A 25936-nucleotide genomic window follows, 5' to 3' on the forward strand; every position below is an offset into this window, starting at 1 on the left:
CACCTACATGGGATCATTCCTCAAGATGGTGAAAGAAGAAGGCTACGTTCCTCATCAAGTGGTTAATGCTGATGAAACCGGCCACTCCATTCCATCAAGCCATCAACGACCATCACAAAGGTCAATAAAAGAAATTTTATTATACCGTACAGTTTATTTCTTTAATTATAATACCATAGCACATTTATTATACATAAAATACGGTATATTTTGTGTTGTGTTTTAAGGCTTAGAAAATTAGAAAGTACAAAATTATGTTTTATGGGGATCTGGGAACGGATTATTCTCATTTTAATGGTTTCCTATGGGAAATTAATTTTTGGGATACACACTTTTCGCCTTACACACTATGTCTGGGAAACAAGTTCGTAAGCCAAGGTATCACTGTTATTATTTTTTGAACTCATTCACTGCCAGACATGTGCAAAAATGTGTCCGCTCCAGTGCCAGGGTTTTTGTCATTGTCACTCGAATTACGTGACTCGCAGAATATTTAGTGTTAAGACTACATAAACATTCAATGCAGCGTAAGAAACCTTAGCCTCTCTTCTTTCATCAGAAAAAAATAGTTAATTCCTAAATTATATGGGTCTGGAGTTATATGAGCTTGAAATGTGGGCGACATTATATATATATATATATATATATATATATATATATATATATATATATATATATATATATATATATATATATATATATATATATATATATATATATACACACAGTAAAGTCTCGTTATATCGATATCGGATATATCGATAGACCCGGTCATATCGATACTATTTCTATGCACGCACAGAGAAAATTACACGCAAACAGGGTCGGATATATCGATAGTCCCGGTGACAGTGAATGAGTTAATCACATTTCCTCCCCGGAAAACCTGAGCTGTATGTACAACAAAAGGAAATGCAACCTTCCAACTTTGACAGTTGCGATCATTATTTCCACTCGTAATGTCATTCAATGAGGACTGATTCCAGTTTGAATGCCAATGGACAATAAAACGTGGTGCACCTGGCGGTTTTGGTCGACGGCACACATTCTTGAAATGCTTGGGGGTGGTCTTGCACAGGTCAGCTGAGGTAGGGAGGGGAGTCCCAGCGTTGGAGCCATTGGAATTCTGGGTCAGCGGGTGACTGTAGGGGCACACTTTGGCTACGGACGTTTTAGCAGATTTTCCAGGTGCTTCGTGGAGTCCTCTTTTCTCATGGCAGGCTGATCCCATTGTTATACCTGCACGTTGAGAAAAAAATTAACACAGCAAAATTACAACAAGAACTAATGGCAGTATTTGAAATAATGTCTGCCCGGAGGCCCTGGGCGTACAACTTTTACGTCGGGCGTACAACCTTCAAAACGTCTCGGCCCGGGTGGCCGACAACTTCTTCAGGGAAAAAAAAATAATATATTTTTTTTCAAATCAAACGTTTGTTTTATTCAATAAAGCAAAAGCTACAAGCAAACCGCGACAAGCCACGTGGACTCCTCTTTCTAAGCGGCTTTCAAAACTCTCAAGTTCACTTTTCAGTCACGGTATAGTCCGAAGCACGAAACAGGCTTCTGATTGGCTGCCGGTGCCGAGTATGCAAATTGCCAAACGAACGTTCCTTTGGCACGGCAGCCAATCAGAAGCCTGTTTCATGCTTCGGACTATACCGTGACTGAAAAGTGTCTACGTGGCTTTGAGCAGACAACGCAACGCAAACATTGCATTGTGCACCATGAGGACAAACGACAACCGGAGCAAAATCTTCAGCACGGGATATTTACCATAAATTAAGCAAAGGAGAATTTGTGGTAGGTACTTCCTAATTTAAAAGAATCCGTTATACTTCGCAACAATGTTTATTTTTTTGAGATTAGTCGTCTTATTGTGTTTCAAGTTGTGAAAAGTCGGGCAGGCAACTTTATGGCCGGGCAGGCAACTTTTCAGAGTTGTCTGCCCTGGTGTCCGCTAACTTTTTTTGCCATGAGTTTCAGACACTGCTAATGGCGATGACTGAAAAGAGTGAACCGCATTTTCCGGTGTATAAGGCGCACCCAAAAAGCCTTGATTTTCTTCACAAGATGACCCTGCGCCTTATATATGAAGTACAGTAAAGTCTCGTTATATCGATATCGGATATATTGATAGTCCCGGTTATATCGATACTATTTCTATGCACGCACGGAGAAAATTACGTGCAAACAGGGTCGGATATATCGATAGTCCCGGTTATATAATATTTTTTCGGACTCCTTGAATATCGATATAACGAGACTTTACTGTAATTTTGAGCCACAACAGGTGTCGCAACTACTATCAGAAGCTACGACTCCATTACTCCGTTTATGAGACTAATAAAGGCTAATCCAATCCAAAAAAAAAAACGAGACGACAGACCTTGCTGTAGATGTAAGGATGCGTTGTGGCCGCAATGTTCTCCTCCGTTGGCGTGGGCTGAGTTCCACAGTCCGGAGAGTTTGTGGGCTGACAGGAAGGAACTAGGATCCCAATCCACATTACTTTGCTCTGGGAAACCATTGCCACATCCTAGGAACTTAAAAGAGGAAGAGTGTGACAGTGGTACATGCAATAAGAAAACACAAAGACAAGTATTTAATGGCAGGCCTTGGATTTGATCGCTGACAGCTACGTTAAAGGACAACCGACAGCATTTTTTTTTGTTTCCTAACTGACAACAGAAAAACGTTTTATAGCATCTAAAATACCCAAAACAGCTGATATTTTTAGTCAAATGCAAAACATCGATAAAAATGAGTTAAAGTGTCCCAAAACTGCTTCAAAATGACCTCGGGATGGCGAATTTCAGAAGGTCCCGCCCCCTTGTTCATGACCTCACGCCAAGACGTTTTGCCTTGCTGTAGAATCAAAACAATGGCTTGAGATTCGGAGAAGATGCTTTGCATAAATGTTTGCAATCGATTAGAGTAGTCCTTCCGTGTCATTTTGAGGCATCTGGACTGCAATGTAGCGTCCCAGAAAACAGGCAGAAAACGGCGACCTCTTGTAGACATGACAGTGTATTGCGTTTCCACAGGCTGATAAATTCCTTATATGGAGCTTGGACGCCCTCTTCTGGCGCAACACGAGGTTTTCAGAACCTTTTTTTCGGTCAGGGGCGTTCTTTCAGTGACGTCATGTGCGGAATCGTCAACAACTCAAAAACAAGACTTCCTGAATATTCAGCGCGAGTCTTAAAACGTAAAATATACAGTAAAGTCTCGTTATATTGATATTCTATAACCGATATCGATATAACGAGACTTTACTGTAGCTATATGCGGTGGAATCTTTGTAAAATACGTTCAGTAGAAGTCATTTGAAGTGATTTTACAAATTATGGACACAACTTGTCCGGAGTCGTCGGTTGTCCTTTAAATTTATATGGTCACCTTATTATGGAATTTACAACAGATTATTTTCTTACAGACAGTGGTGTTTTAGGTGTTCAATTACCTGACATATTTTGGCATGTAAATTAGTCATTATTCTTGACTCCAGATTTGAAAACTATTCATTAATTTGTTGTGCGTTCTGTATGTAATATGTGGAAGGGATGAAACATTCTAACGGTTTCCCCAAATTCATAACGGCCCTCGAGAGGAAATCGTGACTACAACGTGGCCCGCGGCAAAAAAATGACTTTGACACACCTGGTCTGAGGTTTCTAACGCTGTATTGAATGTTTATGTAGTCCTAAAACTCAATATTCCGTGGCTCCTGCAATTCGAGTGACAATGACAAAAACCCTGGCAGTGGAGTGGACACGTTTTTTTGCACATCGTCGGCAGTGAATGAGTTAAAAAAAATAACTTTGCAAGGAGCTGTTTCCATCCGTGGAATGATTCAATTTCAATTCATTAAAATGGGTTAAAATAATTTGAGATCATTCGTATTTTGAGTTACAAGTACAGTGAGACCTCAACTTACAAACACCTCAACTTACAAACTTTTTGTCTTACAAACGTCAAATTTATGAAAATTAAACCTTATAATAAGCACTATTTTCATAATACACACCCGCCACGGCTGGCGGAGTGATCTTCGGCGGAAGCACACGACCGAACAGCACCAGAGGTTAAGTTACCAACAGTCATTATGGAAGGTGACTCTCCTTCCATAAGCCATCAACGACCAACAAAAAGGTAAATAACACTTTTTTTTTACAGCAGAGTTTATTTCTGTAATTACATTCGTCATGTAATGCGCCTCTCTTTCCAAACAGCAATTCCCTTTGACCTTCGACCTCCAACGCCATTTCCTCAAGCCATAAATGACCATCACAGATGTAAATAAAGTGATTTTATGATACAATGCAGTGTATTTCTTTCATTACAATACAATAGCACATTTATTATACATAGAATAAGGTATGTTGTGTGTAGTTTTAAGGCTTATTTAGTTGAAAAGTATATTTTATGGAAACCCGGGAATGGATTATTCCCATTTTAATGGTTTCCTATGGGATTTTTTTTTTGAGATACACACTTTTCGCCTTACACACTCTGTCTGGGAACCAATTAAGTTCGTAAGTTGAGGTCTCACTGTATGATCATTTAGAATCGTTTTTTTTCTTTTTTCATTAAATCTGAACATATCGGAAGTCAGTGAAGAAATTTTGACTTTGGAGGTTTTGCTCGGTTAAATCAGAAAAGAAACAACAGAGACTAGATCACCTTGATTAACAGAGAAATAAGGTTTCATTCATTTCAATGGCAAATCATTCACTGCCATTCCCAAATGTATTCCAGAATTGAAAAGGATGACGTGGAGTGCCATTCTACTTATCCGGCTATCTAGCTAGCTATGTAGCTGGCTACCTATCTGGCAATCTAGCTAGCTATCTAGCTTGTTATAAAGCTGGTTACCTTGCCGGTTATCTATTTGCTATCTATTAGCTATCTGGCTGGCTAGCTAGCTATCAAGTTGGCTATCAAGTACTTATATAGCTATCTAGCTAGATATCTATTAGCTATCTATTGGCTATCTATTAGCTAGCTTTCTATCTGAGTTACTTCTGTGTTGAGTGAACGCTGGGTTGAGTGCCGCTGCTCACACACAGAAAAACCCGAGATTGAAAAGTGGCTGGCTATCTAGCTATGTATCTGTTGGAGTCTCAAGTACTAATAGCTATCTATTCGCTGGCTAATGGCTATGTTCGCTGGCTGAGGGCTGTCTGTTAGCTGGCTAATGGCTAGCTATTTGTCGCTTGCTTACGGACCGGTTCTTAGAGCCGGATCTCTGAAGTGAACGAAGAGAGCCGGCTCCTAAAAAGGAGCCGGAAATGGGAGCCAACTTTTTTCCCCCCTCTATTCCCCGCCCCCGTCTTCAGTTAAAGCCGCACGTGATTGGTCAAGATCCGTGGTAGAGGTGGGAGGGGAGAATTACCGACACATGCAGCAGTGAGGAGAAGGGGGTAGGGGGGGGGGGTTAAGGTAGACAGGTGAACAAATCTTATCACATTATGCTGTTATTATTATTCAATTATTATATTTTTTTACTAGTTGGTATGATAGCATTATTATGGACAAATGTTATCACATGATGCTATTATTATTCAATTATATTTTTTACTAGTTGGTATGATAGCATTATTAATATGAAAAACAAATTAGTGACAGCTGATCATCAGACCAGAGTAACCACAGGGAAAGTGAAAGTTCATGGATGCTCTCTGTGCACATATAAATCAAGCCATATAAATAAAAATAGTAGATTTCGTGTATTTTTTACATGAGTAATTCATTTTTCACATAATTTTACATTATTTTTGGGGGTAGTTAATTAATTTAAGCAACAAAAAAAAAAAACAAACAAACTGAGGAGCCATTTAGGAGCCGAAAGAGCCAGATCTTTTTCGTGAGCCGAGCCGAAAGAACCGGCTCTCTGAAAAGAGCCGGAATTGCCATCACTAGTATTTACCCCAGTTGACTGCGCCTGGTGCGGTCTTTCCTGCTCATCCATACTCCTGCAGCAGCTTTGACATATCCACAGAGGCACCTCCCGCAATAAGTCCTGGGAGAGTGCGGGCACGACGGCGTCACCCCCTTTGGTGCCATGTCCCCCGGGGAGCCCGTTCGCAGAGTTTGTCTTCCACTCCGTAAATTCCCGCTGGCACAGGAGGCAGCAGGTATTCGGCTAAGGACAAAAAAAAAAAAAAAAAGGTTATCATTTTTAATTAATGTTTGTACTACAATCTTGTAGGTAAAACTACATATGTTATGACATAATAACTATTTACCAGAATGATATTATTAATTGTCTACAGCATTGATGTCAGTTAGGAAACAAAAAAATGGTGTCGGCTGTCCTTTAAAATCACTCTATGACTTTGCGAAAGTAATTTTAACATTCCCCAATCTGGCACATAAGTAGATCCTCAGACAATGCCAACCACGTACTAAAAATTTTGACTTTACAAAGCTAATGCTCCTAAACAAGCACAGGGAAAATATACACACTGTACAGAAGCATACGGTCCAGACGATACTGTAATGCTGTCTGCAGAAAAATGAATGATTAAAAAGTAGATTAAATGCAAATTCAGTCAAATTTACAACCTATGTTATACGGCACAACATTGAGCCAGATCATCAGCATCGGTCTATCAGTGGCACGCTTACCTACCTACGGAAGATGTTTCCAAAATGTTATAATAAATAATAAATAATAGTAATAGTAATAATAGTAGTAGTAGTAATAGTAATAGTAGTAGTAACAGTAGCAGTAGTTGTAATAATAATAATAATAATAATAATAATAATAATAATGGTAGTAGTAATGGCAGTAGTGGTAATAGTAATAGTAATATAACAATAATAATAATAATAGTAATAATAATAATAATAATTCTTTTCATAACTTTGCTGCTGTGAAATGTAAATTTTACCACTGTGCGACTAATAAAGGCAAACACGAATAATAATAATAATAATAATAATAATAATAATAATGGTAGTAGTAATGGCAGTAGTGGTAATAGTAATAGTAATAGTAATAGTAATAGTAATAGAACAATAATAATAATAATAATAATAATAATAATAATAATAATGGTAGTAGTAATGGCAGTAGTGGTAATAGTAATAGTAATAGTAATAGAACAATAATAATAACAATAATAATAATAATAATAATAATAATAATAATAATAATTCTTTTCATAACTTTGCTGCTGTGAAATGTAAATTTTACCACTCCGCGACTAGTAAAGGCAAATCCAAATAATAATAATAATAATAATAATAATAATAATAATAATAATGGTAGTAGTAATGGCAGTAGTGGTAATAGTAATAGTAATAGTAATATAACAATAATAATAATAATAGTAATAATAATAATAATAATAATTATTTTCATAACTTTGCTGCTGTGAAATGTAAATTTTACCACTGCGCGACTAATAAAGGCAAATCCGAATAATAATAATAATAATAATAATAATAATAATAATAATAATAATAATGGTAGTAGTAATGGCAGTAGTGGTAATAGTAATAGTAATAGTAATAGAACAATAATAATAATAATAATAATAATAATAATAATAATAATAATAATAATAATAATAATAATAATGGTAGTAGTAATGGCAGTAGTGGCAATAGTAATAGTAATAGTAATAGTAATAGTAATAGAACAATAATAATAACAATAATAATAATAATAATAATAATAATAATAATAATAATAATAATAATAATAATAATAATAATAATAATTCTTTTCATAACTTTGCTGCTGTGAAATGTAAATTTTACCACTCCGCGACTAGTAAAGGCAAATCCAAATAATAATAATAATAATAATAATAATAATAATAATAATAATAATAATAATAATAATAATAATAATACATTTAATTTCTAAACGCCTTTCAAAACTCTAAAGGACACTTTACAGTCACAGGATAAGAACTTTTTTTTTGTGCGGGTGAGCAGCGGCAGCCATTCGCACCAGTGTTCACTCTACCCGGAAGTAACACAGCAGCAAAGTTATGAAAGGAAGAGGAAAGGTAAAGAAAGAAGTTGAAAAACAAAATACAGGAGCTGCTGTAAAAGCAAGCCACTCTCGCGGCGCCATCTTGAAGTCGAAAAAACAAAAAAATTAAAAATAAAATGACAACACAAAGACACAGTCTTTCATCAAAGACTCAGTCATTTATCTTCAGCACTTGCTGTACCCTCTTTGTGACAGCAGTTCTCGATGAAAAAGGACAGGCTCAAGGCATCCTTTTCAGCAGTGAATCAGGGGCGTCATGGCGGACTGTGCACGTCTACTACAAGTTAAATGTTGAAAGCTAACACGAAGCTGTAGCATCCATTGACGAAAAGAGATTGTCTCACATCTCCTGTCTCACATAAATCCGCTTCAATTCTAAGCCGCGACAGTGCCACATACGCAACGGCGTAAATAAAAGTAAAACAAAACATCACATCATTATTAGGTTATTCCAGATAATCTAGCGACAATATAACTCTATTTTCCCACGCTTGCCTTCAAATCAATAGCAAGCGGCCAAGTTCAGCGATGCCAGGTAAGGTGAGTGAGCATGACAGATGTCTAGTCTAAAGCGTGCCATCACGAATGTTTACCATTCGGTTCCTTGTTCCCCATCAACTTTACATTGGATCTATATATCTATATGTATATTTTGCACTATGCATTTCAGCGAGTGAATGTGAATTTAAAACAATGGCTCCGTGTGCCTGGGACTCGATAAAATGTCGAGTGTTAGCAATACTGTTACAAAGCCGTTATGCATCGGGGCTAGCTAGCCTGATTAGCCTGTAGCTTTGGAAGCCGACGTTTCCTTTGGTGTCCGCAAAGTGAAGGTGGTAAAGCACGTTTGCGTGCTAGCCCGCGATAGCACGGCTAGCCTTGTGGCTAACACGAGCGGGGGCGGTCGGACTTGTGCGTTTTAACGTCGCAAACGGGACGACCTGTCTGAAGCACAATGTCACCTGTCTGCCCGGCCAGATGGGCTTGACCAAGATGCCAAGCAGTGGAGCACGGTTACTTGAAATAAAACACGTTTGCTTGAATTGCTCGTATGACTCTTTAACGTTCCATCGCGTTCACGTATGCTATAGCGTTTAAACCGAATGATAATAATTTACGATCCAGCTTTTTTTTTTGGGGGGGGGCTGTTTTGTTATCCATATTGTATGGTGGCTGGGGTCAGGAGGGTCGAGCCGTGGTCAAATCAGCCTTTATTGTGAGATGGTTAAGTAGCTTGCCTTGTCCGCCGTGTTGGTGGTCAGCCTCTCCACTCCAGCATCTCCGCCGACGCCAGTTACATCGCCGGGAGAAACTGCATTCTTCGGTGCAGTCTGCTGTCCAAGTACTAGCTCCTTCTGAGCGGCGCCTTGCTGTTTGCTTTTCTTCCTTGCCATCGCGATGGGCTCCGCAAAGCACCTTGGCCAAGTTTGCACCAGTTTCGTGAATTATAAGAGCACGCTTTCGTTTATTGTCGGACCACAAAATGTTCTCTCTCCTCCAGTCAAGACAACAGTCAATATGGCGGAGGACTGGTTTGGCACACTCGGGAGTTCATAGGTTACAGATACTGCTGGCAAGGCGGCTTCGCCTTCATACAGGAAATACAACTGAAGTCGACGAGGGCACTGACGCTACCGCCGCCATATTTAGAAAGGGCAAATATCTCTTTCCATTCATTACAATATAAATGAGATACGTATTACACAGTCAACTTTAATTTTTTATTTAGTTCGAGGTTTTAGTTTTAAAACACACGTTGTCCTTCATCTATTTAATTAAATTCAAGACATCGTTGGCAATAGTAAAATGAACATCTTTTACGTGTTTGATTTGAAACAAATAACCTATAAACGAATAATTGCTAAAATGTGCTATACAAAGGAGCACAATGTGCGGTTACACCGTGTTAAAAATGTCGTATTATTAGCGTTGGAGATCATGACTGTATTTAAATAATAGGGGCTGATGGAGTGGGCGCGACGATGAATTTAACATTGTCTTTTAATGCATTCAAGACATAGCAAATATCGCGCAATCGCCTACTTTGACGAAGAAAAACACATGATAAAATGTATTTTTTTAATAAGTAATTGTCCGGGAGTGTTGTGTTTAAAATGTAATTTTCTATCACAGAACTTCTTCTGGTCAGCACTGGTTTCGTACATACAGTACTTTCTGTTCACTGAAGTGGACAGATGTGTGTGTTTTTACTAAAACTTTAAGAAATAGACATACGCGTGTAAAACTTAAGTAAAATAAGTTAACAAGTTACATGTATTTAGTTCTTTGTGAAAAATGTTGAACCAACGCGGAGCTTTTGTGTGCTTGTGATCGTAAAATATTCATATTTCCGAGTTTAGAATAAACGACGAAGGCAGCACCAATGTGGGTCTCTGTCACTGGATTGGGGACGTTGCACACTCAGTGAAACCTCCAAGTGTTACACCCGTTCCTGGCTACGGACTCGTTTAGATTGTTCTTTTGAACAAAATTAAGATAAGAAAAACAGAATGGAAGAGCATAGTTGCAACATCCAAGTGCTTCTTTGTGCCGCCGAGTTTGTGGAAAGGAAAGAACGAAGTAAGTGTCTATTTATACACAACAAACCCAATAATACATTTCATTTAGAAGCGCCTTTCAAAACTCTCAATGTCACTTTACAGTCATAGGTTAAGGTTAGGTTTTTTTTCTGTGGGCGAGCATGGCTGCATTCACTCAACCCGGAATAACTCAAATAGATATAAAGCTGGCTAGGTAGCTAATATATAGCGCAGCGAAGTTGCTCATCGTCAAAACAACAAAACGAGCTATTAAACTACTCTGGTGTGCAAACATTCAGTGTAAAACATGAGACGAGAAATTGCACGCGAATTGATCGATATGCATGATCAGCTATTTTGGAAAGCTCTCCATTTGACTCAGTGACCTACATATATGTATATCTATCAAAATCATTGTAGTGAATGGCGCCAAACCTCCGCTTTCAAAACGAAACTGTGCGGTTATTCGGGATTTCAACAGCGATCGATTACATCCATTGAACTGTTTGTCGACAATGTTTTGGTAGCATTTGAGGCCATTTTGACACCAGCTATTGGCAACGTTAGCTTTTTGAACTGGACATTTTGTGGCGGGTGATGGCGCCAAAATCAAATACAGCTGATGTCTCTGACAGGTTCGTTGTTTCGTGTATTTTCGTCTATTTTAAACGATAAAAGACCTGCAATAAATGTTTAAAAGACATCGGTTTTGAAATGCAATAAATGTTTAGTTATATCACATCTATAACGTTTGGAAAAATACGTCTGCGTTGTGTAGTAGTGGCTAACACGTTTGCGTCGCGTCACCGTCTTGAGGTTCATGGCTCGAATCTCGTCCTTCTTTTGTTGTGTTCCCAAGTTTGCGGATTGTTTCTTCGTTCTAAAATATTTATTTTTCAAACAACATACGACTGAATAAATGTAGAGTAAAAAATATAATAACCTTGACTCTTGCATTGTAAATAGCACCGCCACCTTTTGTCGAATCAATACAATTACATACAGTGATCCCTCGCTACTTCGCGGTTCACTTATCGCGGCTTCGGTGCATCGCGGATTTTTTTCAGAGGAAAAAAACTTTTTGTATTAATGGAAGGCAAATGTGCAAACAAAGTAAAATAAACAACACTGCAAACAAAGCAGAATAAAATGAAACACACTGGCTTTGAACAGCTCATGGATTCACCACCCCCGTGAACGGAGGCAGACTGGAAAATAGATTTGATAATTAGCAGGAGAATCATCATCAGAGACTTTCCCAATATTTTTTTGACTCATCATCAATTTAGGGGTTGACTGGCAGTAGAATGGAGTGATATATTTGTCTGTTTGTTTGTTTTCAGAGTCGGAACATGACTATGCTTCACTTCTGCCTGCTAGTTGGACACAGTTTGATGAGAGAAGCAAACAGAAGAACAACAGGTAAATGTGTGACGTAACTCACACATTTGACAAGAGGGTGTGGTGCGTTTTTTTAACCCATTTTTTTCATGACTATTTTAATTAACATGCCCTTTTCACTCTACAAACGCAGGCCCTTCCACAATGAGATAGAGAAAAATAGGTAATGTGATTATGTTTGGAAAAACGAGCCATGTGTTTGAATGGTTAGCAGTCATACGTATTTTCGCTGTGATTTTTTTTTAGACGGGCACAACTGAAGAAGTGCTTGGAGAAGCTCAAGAAACAAGTCCCTCGAGCGCCGCGCTCGATGAACACCACACTTAACCTGCTCAGGCGAGCCAAGATTCACATCAAGGTAAGAAAGTAATAATCATAGATACAGTCACTTGCAATCGAACGCTAAAACCTCATGTTACTCCGGAACCAAATAAGCTAGAAATAACATTTCAGCCCAAAAAATGTGGCTAAGCTAACATTGTATTTTTGGCTTGGTTGAATATCATTACAGTCATACCTCGGTTTACAAACCCCTTAGCTTACAAACTTTTCGGTTTCCGAACGTTAAATTTATGTAAATTTTACCTTGGCATACGAACTATTTTTCGGGATACACACGGAACTGCCACAATGAGTGATGTGTCATTCGTGAACGAGCCCGTTCTAACAACAAAATGGCAGCCGACTGTTTTTGTCCTCTGTTCCCCGCCACCAGTCATCGATTAAAGCCACTTGATTGGTCAAGAACGCACCAGTGAGGGCGTGGGGGTTACAGACAGAGAGAGAGTGAGGCCGTTAAACATTAAAGAGACAGGTATACGACAGAGAGAAAATGGATAGAAAACAGTGAAATTTGGACTCGTTTCAATTTTGATAGTTGACTGCAAGGCCACCCACAGAAAAAGTGATCCTGTGACTGTAAAGTGACCTTGAGAGTTTTGAAAGGCGCTTGTAAATGAAATCTATTATTATAAATGGAATCAGGCTCCACAAATAACCCGCACAAGCCATCTGTACACTTGATGCAAAAAGCTATCAACCCAACTAAACAGAACACAATTGATGAGGAACTAGATAAAATTATTGCAGAGAAAGCACCTACAAGGGATCATTCCTCAAGATGGTGAAAGAAGAAGGTTACGTTCCTCATCAAGTGTTTAATGCTGAGGAAACCGGCCACTCCATTCCATCAAGCCATCAACGACCATCACACGGGTCAATAAAACCACTTTATTATACAGTACAGTCTATTTCTTCAAAATAAGGTATATTTCGTGTAGTTTTAAGGCTTATAAACTGAGAAAGTAGAAAATTGTTTTATGGGGACCTGGGAACAGATTATTCTCATTTTAATGGTTTCCTATGGGAAATAAATTTTTGAGATACACACTTACACACTCTGTCTGGGAACCAATTAAGTTCGTAAGCCAAGGTATCACTGTATTTTGGTGGAAGTGTTCCAAATGTGATGTAAGGTGAGTTTTTGAAGTTGGATTTCCCATATGTGCATGTGCTTGAAATATTTTACCTCATTCACTGCCAGACGATGTGCAAAGATGTATCCACTCCATTGCCAGGGTTTTTGTCATTTTCACTTGAATTCCTGGACCCACAGATGATTGAGTTATAGGACTACATATACACATTCAATGCTGCGTAAGAAACTTTCAAGTCTCTTCTTTCATCAAAAATAAAGTTAATTCCTAAATTATATGGGTCTGGAGTTATATGAGCTTCAAATGAGGGCTGCTGTACAAAATACAATGCAATATATACGTATGGGTTTATTTATATAACGCTTTAACAACAGCTGAAGCTGTAACAAAGCGCTAACATGGGGAAAAAAAAGGCAAATGCTGCCCCCTTGTGGAAGAGAAAAAACATTGCCAGAGGACTGACCAGCGCTTTATCCCTCACCCCCGCAAGAAAAACCAATACCCAAACAAATTCGGGAATGGTGCTCCATGTCATATTTTCAATTCCCGAATAAATTGTCATTTTTGCTCACGTCTCCACTCACCTTGTGTATTGTTTTTTTTATGACAGAAGCTCCAGGAGCAGGATGAGCGCGCCGAGAAGTTGAAAGGTCATCTGCGCTGGAAGCAGAGGGATCTACAGGTGCGTCTGGAGCAGCTGCAACGAGGTACTGAGCGCATGAGGAACGACAGCCAGGGGTCGACCATGTCGTCGGAGAGGTCGGACTCGGACAGAGGTGATTTTTTAATCTCGCGCTAAGAACCATTAACTCATTCACTGCAACACCATGTGCAAAAAAAAAACGTGTCCACTCCAGTGCCAGGGTTTTTGTCATTGTCACTCGAATTCCAGGATCCAAATAATATTTAGTTTTAGGACTATATAAACATTCGATGCAGCGTAAGAAACCTTAGACTCTCTTGTTTCATCAGCAAAAAAAAGAGTTAATTCCTAAATTATATGGGACTGGAGTTATATGAGCTTGAAATGAGGGTGACTGTACAAAATGCAATGCAATACAGTACATACATATTGGTTTATATAGCACTTTAACAACAGCTGAAGCTCTGACAATAATAATACATTTAATTTCTAAGCGCCTTTCAAAACTCTCAATGTCACTTTACAGTCACAGGATAAGTTTTTTTCTGTGGGTGAGCAGCGGCAGCCACACGCGCTAGCGTTCACTCAACCCGGAATAGCTCAAATAGATAGGAAGCTAGATAGATAGCTAATAGCTAGCTAGCTGGATATATAGCTTAAAGAGCTACAATGCGCTAACATGGAAAAAAAGGGAAATACTGCCTCATTTTGGAAAGGAAAAAACATTGCCAGAGGCCAGCGCTTTATCGGCACCCAAACAAGAAAAAACTAAATTCACAAATGTATTCGGGAATTGAACATTTGACGTAGAGCTGCGCTCCCGAATTTGCTCGGGTTTTGTATTTTCATGCTTGGGTGCCGATAAAGCGCTTGGCCAGTCCTCCGGCCATGTTTTTTTTTTTCCCACAAGGGAGCAGCATTTCCCTTTTTTCCATGTTAGCGCTTTATTCCAGCTACAGCTGTTAAAGCACTATATAATAATCACGATACATAAATATTGGTTTATACAGACGCTCCTCAACTTAAGAACGAGATACGTGCCGAACGGTTGTTCGTAAGGCAAAAAAAAAGTTTGTTAGCTAAATAAAGCGTTCGTAAGCCGAGGTATCACCGTATGCGTTGGATGACTTTCTTGTTTATTTCGCTCCTTACAGAAGACGTCGAGGTGGACGTGGAGAGCATCGTGTTTGCCTGCATGAACTCCGAAGAACCTTACATTGCATTCAATGCTTCCGATCACTGTTACTCCACCATGGATAAAGCTTGTCTATGACAGCAGCTACTATCATCGTCATCATGGCCGCCCGATGGGGGAGGTGGAGAGAACATTCCAACAATGAGGACAATAGAACTGCACAGGTACCCCCTCCCCCACTCTTTATTTTATTTTATTTTTAAACAGGCAGTTTATCAATATTGTTTGGAATGTTACTACACCCACAAAAGTAATCGTGATTTCGGTTATGCATCAGGCTGTGTCTGTTTGCACTGAAGAGAAGTTTACATCACTGGGATGGGACGGCCATGTTAAACATATCAAAAGCTATCAAGACATTGTTTGGGAATCTTGTTTCAGAAGAAAACAAAATAATCGACTTTAAGATGCCGACACTGACTTTTTTTTGCCCGTTTTAAATCAAGCGAAGCATTACAGTATATCCAGGGATGCATCTTGGGCCATTGCGCAATTTACTATGACGATTAGCGTATATTGCTACATGTTTTGTGCCGCATATGAGATACTTCTGTTTAAGGACAACCGACACCGTGTTTTTGTTTCCTAACTGACATCAGAAAAACATTTTATCGCACCTAAAATACCCAAAACACACAGGCTGATATTTTTAGTCAAATGCAAAAACACCAATAAAAATGAGTTAAAGTGTCCTAAAACTACTTCAAAATGACCCCGGAAATGGTGAGTTTCAGAAGGTCCCGCCCCCTTGTTCGTGACGTCACACAAGGACGTCTTGCCTTGCTCAAGAATCAAAACAATGGCTTCAGATTCGGAGAAGATGCTTTCTTGTTAATTCTCCAGTTATGAATATCATTCAAATAGTTCCGAAGAGGAAAGCATAAATGTTTGCAATCGATTAAAGAAGTTCTTCCATGTCAATTCGAGCCGTCTGGACTCCAATGTAGCGTCCCAGAAAATGCACAAGATGGCGCGCAAGCTCCGTTGGAAATGGGCTGATTTGTCCGCTGGGAATTTGTGTCAACTAGTATCAAATAGTAGTCTTGGTGCAACACACAACGATTCACCATCGCGTTTTTTATGTTTTCCTTCTAATTTCGCCATCATCATGAATCAACCCGATGTTTTCAGACCAAACAAAGTACCCAAAATGCATTGTGTGTCACTTTCTCGGTCAGGGGCGTTCCTTCAGTGACGTCACGTCAAGCATCGTCACCAACTCGAAAACAAGACTTACTGAATATTCAGCGCGAGTCATAAAACATAAAATATAGGTAGATGCGGTGGAATCGCTCTCTGTAAAATACGTTCAGTCGCAGTCATTTGAAGTGATTTTACAAATTATGGACACAACTTGTCCGGAGGCGTCGGTTGTCCTTTAAAATAGCTTAAAAAAACACATGTAGTTAAAGGACAACCGACACCAAGTTGCGTCCACAAGTAGCGTATTTTACAAAGATTCAACCGCATATCGCTATATTTTACGTTTTAAGACTCACACTGAATATTCAGAAAGTCTTGTTTTCGAGTTGGTGACGATTCCTGACGTGATGTCACTTCGCGGAACAATCAGCCCATTTCCAACGGAGCTTGGGCGCCATCTTGTGCATTTTCTGGCACGCTACATTGGAGTCCTGACGCCTTAAAATGACACGGAAGGACTTCTTTAATCGATTGCAAACATTTATGCTTTCCTCTTCGGAACTATTTGAATCATATTCATAACTGGATGAGTAACAAGAAAGCATCTGAAGCCATTGTTTTGATTCTCGACGAAGGCAAGACGTCTTGGTGTGACGTCACGAACAAGCGGGCGGGACTTTCTGGAACTCGGCATTTCCGAGGTCATTTTGAAGTAATTTTGGGACACTTTAACTAATTTGTATTGGTGTTTTTGCATTTGACTAAAATATCAGCTGTTTTGGGTATTTTAGATGCTCTGAAACGTTTTTCTGATGTCATTTAGGAAACAAAAAAGTGACGTCGGTTGTCCTTTAAGAGTTGCGAGTATATGGCAAGTGAAAAACAGGTAACATAATAATTTGATGGTCATCATTACGCAAGTATGTGACTGTGATTCATTTGATGTATTTGCACACTCGAGTTCTTAGTTATGACGTGTGAGTTTTGATGCCTGGTGGATACAAAAAAAAAATCAATTCTTGCACAGCCATGGTTCTTCTTCTCGATCACTATTAACAACTTTTAGGTAATGATTTCGCTGTATTACATTTATCATTTGGTATTTAATAACTGATGGCATATTTTAACCTCACCTTTTGTATATGCGAAAATGCCTTATTACCATTTTACTGCTGTTTTATGAATGCATTCAGACTCCCTCCGCCCAGGAATATCATGTAGCAATTTTTTTTGTAATGGTGTATATGAATAAATACATATTTTCTATATTTTTCGAGTTTGGGTTTTTTTATTCAACAAAGGAACACAAATGTGGTATCCATTTATTGTCATAAGCACATTGCATTGATTTTTCTGAGCACATTCTTCATTTTTTTGGTTTTGTTGACGATCATCCTTTTGAGTGCTTAATTTAATTTTATTGACTAAGCCGTTGTTACAATATATATATTTTTTTCATAATTAATCAGTTTTAAAAAAAAGGGAAAAAGAGGTAAAAATCCAACCCGGATCAATTTGCATCCGACAGTGAATTCTGAAATGTGTACGAAGGCAAGCTGCATAAGAGTCCTGTAAACGCAAATACAGCAATACCTTGGCTTACAAACTTAATTGCTTCCCAGAAAGTGTCTGTAAGGTGAAAAGTGTGTATTCCAAACATTAATTTCCCATAGGAAACCATTAAAATGAGAATAATCTGTTCCCAGGTCTCCATAAAACATAATTTTCAACTAAATAAGCCTTAAAACTACACACAATATACCTTATTTTATGCATAATAAATATGCTATGGTATTATAATTATAGAAATAAACTGTACTGGATAATAAAGTCGTTTTATTTACCTTTGTGGTGGCCGTTGATGTCTTGATGGAATGGATAGTTTTTTTGCATAAAGTGTCTTAAGGAGCTCTGGGTTGTACATCTTAGAAGTTGTGATATTGCAACAGAAACCGATGCAGGCAGACACACTAGAAACTTTATTAATAGCGGATTCCCTTGCTTGTATGTTGTCTTCAAATTGTACAGATGGCTTGTGCGGGTTATTTGTGGAGCCTGATTGATGGGATATTTTAACCTTGCAGTCTACACTCCGCCTTTGAACTATCAATCAAGTTGAAACGAGTCCAAATTTTTTCTATCCATTTTCTCACCATTTCACTTTTTTTTTTTTTGGTTTCAAGCTCTGTCGTCTCCCTTTTGTGTGTGTGTCTGTTTCTGCCTGCGTCTCCTCCCTCCTCTACCACGGATCTTGACCAATCACGTGCGGCTTTAACCGAAGACTGAGGGCGGGGAATAGAGTAAAAAAAAAAAGCCGGCTGCCAATTCAGGAGCTCCAAGAACCAGTTCGTTTGCGAACGACACATCACTCGTTGTGGCGCTCTGTGTGTTTCCCAAAAAATAGTTCGTATGCCAAGATTATATCGTCACGAATTTAACGTTCGCAAAGCGAAAAGTTTGTTAGCTAAAGCGATCGTAAGCAGAGATATCACTGTATGAATTTTTGATGAAGGCGAGAGAGGGGGGAGGGAGTTGCTTCCGAGTCGCTATTCAACATTTTGAGTGGATTTCGTCTTACGACCATTTGGACTTACGACCGTTTGGTCGGAACGGAACTCGGTCGTAAGTCGAGAGAGAAACGATTTTCAATCACATGATCAGGATGTCTGAGGCGGCCGTGACTTAGCTCTGCTCCGGCTTTCGTGATGTCCACTAGCGCATTAGCAGTTTGCTTCCTCCCAGAGGTGTGTTATGTAGTCCGATGAGTTCGTCTTGACAAAAATGCATTCCTGCACTGAGGACGGGTTGAAGAAAAAATGTCCCTGAATTTCCAAGGTCAAGGAATCATCACACATATTGTTTCTTCTGAGCTTGTGAGGCCAAGCCTTTCGCTTTCTCTTTCGCTGCCAGCGCCGTCTCTCTCGCACGCTCTGTTGCTGCTTCCGCCAAACTCCTTGATGGTGTTTCCCCTGCAAAACAAATAATTCAGAATGTACAGTGGGCATTGATCTGGTGAAGACAAAACGGCTGTTCCTCATTGGTAGAATGTTACAGTGATACCTTGGCTGACAAACTTAATTGGTTCCCAGACAGAGTGTGTACGGCAAAAAGTATGTATCCTAAAAAATAATTTCCCATAGGAAACCATTAAAATGAGAATAATCAGTTCCCAGGTCCCCATAAAACATAATTGTCTACTTTCTAATTTTCTAAGCCTTAAAACGACAATACCATATATATATATATATATATAAAAATATACCATATTTTATGTATAATGTGCTATGGTATTATAATTAAAGAAATAAACTGTACAGTATAATAAAGTGGGTTTATTTCGTTTTGTGATGGTCGTTGATGGCTTGATGGAATGGAGTGGCCGGTTTCATCAGCAATAAACACTTGATGAGGAACGTAGCCAGTGACGTGCGGTGAGGTTCATGGCTGGTGAGGCACTGACGTCATCAATGACGTCATCACTCGTCTCTACTTAGTATTTTAACGGTAAATTCAGCGATTTTGAAAAAAATCCTAAAACTGTGACGTTAAATGGACAAGAACTTTAAAGTACAAATCACTAAATACATCTAACTGTTTAATTTATATTTTCATTTGATATTTCCATGACAGCTTTCCATGATGACAGGTGAGGCACTGCCTCACTGCCTCCACTGACTGCACGTCACTGAACGTAGCCTTCTTTCACCATCTTGAGGAATGATCCCTTGTAGGTGCTTTCTCTGTGATAATTTTACCTAGTTCCTCATCAATTGTGTTCTGTTTAGCTGGCTTGATAGCGTTTTGCATCAAGTGTACAGATGGCTTGTGCAGGTTATTTGTGGAGCCTGATTAATATGAATTTTAATCTTGAAACTTTGAAAATGAACTTTTCAACGTCATTTTAGTATTCTGAGATGTACCTCTAAGTCGGTTGTCAAAATGGACTCAACAAGGAAAATTGAAATCCCTCTTGTCAAAGTGCCCCACTTTGGTGCACAGTTAAACAACATAAGCTTTGTGCAAATGTTTTTTTCTGATAAAACAATACTGCCACTGGACTGAAAAGAATATTTTGCGAACGTATTTTCTTTTCATCTTTCCTTAAAGGACAACCGACGCCGCCGGACAAGTTGTGTCCATAATTTGCAAAATCACTTGAAAGACTTCTACTGAGCGTGTTTTAGATTCCACCGCATTTAGCTATATTTTACGTTTTAAGACTCACGCTGAATATTCCGGAAGTCTTATTTTTGAGTTGGTGACGAGTCCGTACGTGACGTCACTGAAGGAACGCCCCTGACCGAAAAAAGGACACATTGTAGCAGTCCTTCCATCACCTCAATGTATTTTGCTGTACTTGTTTGGTCTGAAAACTTCGTGTTGCACCAAAAAGAGACAGAAGAGGGCGACAAAGCTCCATATAAGGAATTAATCAGCCTGTGGAAACGGGCTGATTAATTCCTTACACGGCTTTGTCGCCATTTTCTGCCTTTTTTGGGTGCGACATTTCCCACCCCTGATGCCTCAAAATGACATGGAATAAATTATTTAATCGATTGCAAACATGTATGCTTTCTTCTTCAGAACTATTTGAATCATATTCATAACTGAATGAGTAACAAGAAAGCATATTCTCCGAATCTGAAGCCATTGTTTTGATTCTCGAGCAAGGCAAGGCGTCCTGGCGTGATTGCACAAACAAGGGGGCGGGACCTTCTGAAACTCGCCATTTCCGGGGTCATTTTGAAGTAGTTTTGGGACACTTTAACTCATTTTTATTAGTGTTTTGCATTTGACTAAAAATATCAGCCTGCATGTTTTGGGTATTTTAGATGCTATAAAACGTTTTTCTGATGTCAGTTAGGAAACCAAAAAAAATGGTGTCGGTTGTCCTTTAATTAATCGCAATCAAGTATTTGGAGCACTTCATATAAATAGGCTTCATACCTTGCATTTTGGCCAGCACGTATTCAAAACCCTTCATGGTGTTGGTAACGCTCTTCTTAAACCTTGCGAGCCCGAATTCCTTCAAAAAGACAAGTTAACATTCAACTTAAAACAGACGGTTTCATTTTAGTCGATCAAATCTTGGCATCCACCATCACATAACGTTCTCGGGTCAATTCTAAGTTGTTCTCTTGTGCGCTGACTGACCTGGACAGCCCTTGAGAGTCCATACACGTTGGAAGAAATCCAAGCTTCTCGACGTATCTCCGTCCAGGTGCCATTCTCGGGGTTAATTCTGTACTCGCAACGCTCTTTCACAGACTGGTGCCAAAGAGAGACACATATAGACAACATGAGGTTAGCGCTGGCCAGGGCCTCTGGCAATATTTTTTTTCCTTTTCCACCAGGGGAAAAGCGATATATAAACGAATATGTATAGCATTGCATTTTGAAAAGCCGCCCTCATTTCAAGCCCATATAACTCCAGACCTAAATAATTGAGGAAATAACTTTTTCTGACGAAAGAAGAGAGTCTGAGGTTTCTTAACGCTGCATCTAATGTTTATATAGTCCTAAAACTCAATATTCTGTGGGTCCGCGAATTCAAGTGACAATGACAAAAACACAAATTTTTGCACGTCTGGCAGTAAAGTCTCGTTATATCGATATCGGATATATCGATAGTCCCGGTTATATTGATACTATTTCTATGCACGCACGGAGAAAATTACATGCAAACAGGGTCGGATATATCGATAGTCCCGGTTATATCGATATTTTTTCGGACTCCCTTGAATATCGATATAACGAGACTTTACTGTATATACATTTGTGTGTGTGTGTGCGCGCCAATACAGACGCTCCCCAATTTATGAACGATACATTACGAACACTCGTTCGTAAGGTGAATTTTTTTCGTAAGTTGCTTCAGTGCTATATTTTGTATGGAATGTGTGTTTAAGGCTTATACATGTATGTTTAAAGGACGTCTCCGGACAAGTTGCGTCCATAATTTGTAAAATGGCTTCAAATAACTTCTACTGATTTTACAACGATTCCACCGCATATAGCTATATTTTACGTTTTAAGACTCGCGCTGAATATTCAGGAAGTCTTGTTTTTGAGTTGGTGACGAGTCCGTTTGTGACGTCACTAAAGGAACGCCCCCTGAACGAAAAAAGGACACATTGTAGCAGTCCTTCCATCACGCCAATGTATTTTGCTGTATTGTTTGGTCAAAAACCTTGTGTTGCACCCAGAAGCCACCAGAAGAGGGTGTCCAAGCTCCATATAAGGAATTTATCAGCCTGTGCAAAGCCTGTGGAGGTGGCCATTTTGTGCCTCTTTTCTGGTGATCGTTTCTCCCCAATGTGGCCTCAAAATGGCATGGAATAAATTCTTTAATCAATTGCAAACATGTATGCTTTCCTCTTCAGAACTATTTGAATCATATTCATAACTGGATGTGGCACAAGAAAGCAGATTCTCCGAATCTGAAGCCATTGTTTTGATTCTCCAGCAATGCAAGACGTCTTGGCGTGACGTCACAAACTGGAGGCGGGACTTTCTGAAAATGCCCAATTTGCAGCTCAATTTTTTGCAGATTTTGGACACTAAGTCATTTTTATTGGTGTTCTGTATTTGAATAAAAATATCATACTGCATGTTTTGGCTATTTTAGATGCTGTAAAACGTTTTTCTGATGTCAGTTAAGAAACAAAAAAGTGACATCGGTTGTCCTTTAAGGCTTATATAGGTAACCTGTATTGGTTTTTACTGAAAAATAAACATTTATAATAATAATAATACATTTCATTTTAAAGCGCCTTTCAAAACTCAAGGTCACTTTATCGTCACGGGTTCGTTTTTTTTCTGCGGGTGAGAAGCGGCAGCCACACGCGCCAGCGTTCACTCAACCGGGAAGTAACTCAAATAGATAGAAAGCTAGCGAACAGATAGCCAGCTAGACAGTTCGCTAACTAGCTAGATAGCTATATAGCTAATAAATAGCCAGCTACATAGCTAGCTAGCTAGACAGATAGCCAACAGCTAGACAGCTAGCCAGCCAGCTATATAGCTAATAGCTAGCGTGCTAGATAGCCGGCCATCCAGCTAGAAAGCAAATAGAGAGCAAATAGCTAGCTAGCAACATTTACAAAAATATAGGCTCTGTAAAGCTTGTTCGTAACTACAATGTTCGTAAGTAGGGGGAGCGTCTGTTTACTGTTATCAGTACCATGAGACGAGCATGACTGATGTTCCACGTCAGTGTGGTCATCAAATTTTTCTGCGGGTCCACAACAGAGTCCTCCACGATGTAAGCGCAGCTAGCCATGTGCTTTGGAAGATAGCGTTCCATCCAGCGCGGAGCGCGGCTTGTTTTGGTCAAAAGACGTCTGGAAATGAGGCAGTTGCTTGGCGTCACCTCTCGGAAAATGATGTCTTCAGTCAGAACATGGTTACTGAAAGGTAAACAAAAATAAGTACATTAGTGAGACTATTTGAGTTATTCGCCGAGCTCGCTTACGATTGGCCGCCTAGAATATGAGGGCGGGGAGGAAATCCCTCTTCCGAGTTGACGCTCCAGAAGGACGCGATGCATCACAAAAAGTAATGGCTGCTGACATGTAATTCGGTAATTATGTGCCAGCTGCTTCAGTAATGGCTTACCGAAGACCCACAGATATACAGTGATACCTTGGCTTACGAACTTCCCAGACAGTGTGTAAGGCGAAAAGTGTGTCTCCCAAAAATTTATTTCCCATAGGAAACCATGAAAATGGGAATAATCTGTTCCAGGGCCCCATAAAACATCATTTTCTAAGCCTTAAAACTACACAAAATATACCTTATTGTATGTATAATAAATGGATATGGTATTATAATTAAAGAAATAAACTGTACTGTGTAATAAAGTGGTTTTATTTACTTTTGTGATGGTCATTGATGGCTTGATGGAATGGAGTGGCCGATTTCATCAGCATTAAACACATAATGAGGAACGTAAACTTCTTCTTTCACCATCTTGAGGAATGATCCCTTGTAGGTGCTTTCTATGTCATAATTTTATCTAGTTCCTCATCAATTGTGTTGTTTAGCTGGGTTGATAGCTTTTTGCATCAAGTGTACAGATGGCTTGTGCGGGTTGTTTGTGGAGCCTGATTGATGGGATATTTTAACCTTGCAGTCTACACTCTGCCTTTGAACTATCAAAGTTGAAACTCTCTCACTGTCGTATGCCTGTCTCTTTAATGTTTAAACCACCTCCCCTCACTACTGTGTTCTTGACCAATCACATGGCTTTAACCGAAGACTGGGGGCAGGGAATAGAGGACAAAAACAGTCGGCTACCATTTTGTTGTTAGAAGAATGGGCTCATTCGCGAACGACACATCGCTCATTGAGGCGAAAAAAGTTCGTCTGCCAAGGTAAAATTTTCATAAATGTAACATTCGCAAACTGAAAAGTTCGTAAGCCAAGGGCTTTGTAAACCAAGGGATCACTGTATTTGGCCTCACCTGTATGGGTTTGGATACCGTTGCCAGAAAGCAACGCAAACTTGGTCCCAAGAACTTTTCAGCAAATCTGCGCAGCAGAAATACTTGACCATGGTTCCCTCTGGTTGGTATGGAAACAAAACTGTGGAAATCAAACGCAAGGCGGTTTGGGGGGGGGGAAAGGGGAATAACTGGCCGATTTGAGAGTAATTAACTGCTACCCTGGCATCCTTTCACTGGCTCCCTATACATTTAAAGTTCTTTTCAGGATTGTATTATTTGTTTTCAAATCCTTAAATGCTCATACAACTCTACACACCTTCCCGACGACACCTCGGGTCTGCTGACCAGCCATTATTAGGTCTTCCAAAAACTAAACAGAGGCTCAGACGGGATCAAGCCTTCTCCGTTGTTGTTTCTACTCTCTGGAATGACCTGCCAACAGTTTTTTTAAGCATTCGGAAAAGCCCCGTTGCTGCCCATCTTTAAAACCTGCCTCAAAACTCACTTGTACTCTTTGACGTTTGACTCAGCATGATTCAGACATGATCTTAGTTTTTCTCCCTGGTGCTTACTACTATCTTTGTGACTTCTTTATTTCCTGTACGTGAAAGCCGTCCATCTTAAGCAATTTGTTGCAGCTTCAGCTGTTGTTAAAGCGCGATATACATCAATATACATTGTATTGTAATCAAATGGCTATCCAACACTTCGCCCACTCGCCGAAGAGCCATCACAATCTAGTTTCATTACATTACCCACACGAGAACTGTCATTGAATTAATTAAAAATATATTTACATGTTTCGTATCACAGCGGTCCTATCTCACGTCCACATTCGTCTACTAACCAAGTTAGCACGCGCTAGCATAGCAAAATTATGAATGAACGACCGGAGAACTCCGCGCGGTCAAGAATACGTTCAATAATAATTTCAGAAGAGAAAATGGTCACCTGTATGGAAAAATTCTTCATAAGACGAGCATTTTCATGTTTTTTTTTCAAGCTCCAGGTTGTGATTAAACGTGACAAATATCCCACAGTCAAACTCCACACGGAAGTCATCGAAGGTCACCATTTGACGTCATATCCGCCACCGTGAACCGGCGTTATTTACATT

The 25936-nt window shown here is 39.3% G+C and overlaps 3 protein-coding genes across 4 annotated transcripts in view; 1 reads left to right on the forward strand and 2 right to left on the reverse strand.

The window, feature by feature from the left end:
* Window positions 1–9537, reverse strand: part of fam193b (family with sequence similarity 193 member B) — a 17842-nt gene extending 8305 nt beyond the window's left edge. The window contains exons 1-4 of the mRNA XM_089019727.1: window positions 9253–9537; window positions 5933–6148; window positions 2390–2546; window positions 1021–1239 (exon numbers count right to left, since the gene is read on the reverse strand). Coding sequence (XP_088875853.1) covers window positions 1021–1239; window positions 2390–2546; window positions 5933–6148; window positions 9253–9408 — 748 coding nt within the window. The 5' untranslated portion in view covers window positions 9409–9537. The remainder of the gene's footprint in view (window positions 1–1020; window positions 1240–2389; window positions 2547–5932; window positions 6149–9252) is intronic.
* Window positions 9538–10424: 887 nt separating this feature from the next.
* On the forward strand, window positions 10425–17861 carry mxd3 (MAX dimerization protein 3). The gene is made up of 6 exons (XM_089019760.1): window positions 10425–10594; window positions 11898–11976; window positions 12089–12118; window positions 12202–12313; window positions 14002–14167; window positions 15189–17861. Exons 1-6 carry the CDS (start codon window positions 10525–10527, stop codon window positions 15305–15307), a joined length of 576 nt encoding a protein of 191 aa, XP_088875886.1. The 5' UTR covers window positions 10425–10524; the 3' UTR covers window positions 15308–17861.
* Window positions 17862–18336: 475 nt separating this feature from the next.
* prelid1a (PRELI domain containing 1a) lies at window positions 18337–25889 on the reverse strand. Of its 2 annotated transcripts, none has more exons than XM_089019749.1 (6): window positions 25771–25889; window positions 24838–24937; window positions 23556–23781; window positions 21527–21640; window positions 21320–21398; window positions 18337–19341 (listed from the first exon to the last, which is right to left on the reverse strand). In XM_089019749.1, exons 2-6 carry the CDS (start codon window positions 24927–24929, stop codon window positions 19220–19222), a joined length of 633 nt encoding a protein of 210 aa, XP_088875875.1. In that variant the 5' UTR covers window positions 24930–24937; window positions 25771–25889; the 3' UTR covers window positions 18337–19219. The 2 variants fall into 2 exon arrangements, with proteins under 2 accessions (XP_088875875.1, XP_088875866.1); XM_089019740.1 differs by having other exon boundaries at window positions 24838–24958.
* Between the last annotated feature and the right edge of the window lie 47 nt (window positions 25890–25936).

Source organism: Hippocampus bargibanti, linkage group LG02 (assembly GCF_051943395.1).
Source record: "Hippocampus bargibanti isolate YZ-2025 linkage group LG02, ASM5194339v1, whole genome shotgun sequence".
Lineage (NCBI taxonomy): Eukaryota > Metazoa > Chordata > Actinopteri > Syngnathiformes > Syngnathidae > Hippocampus > Hippocampus bargibanti.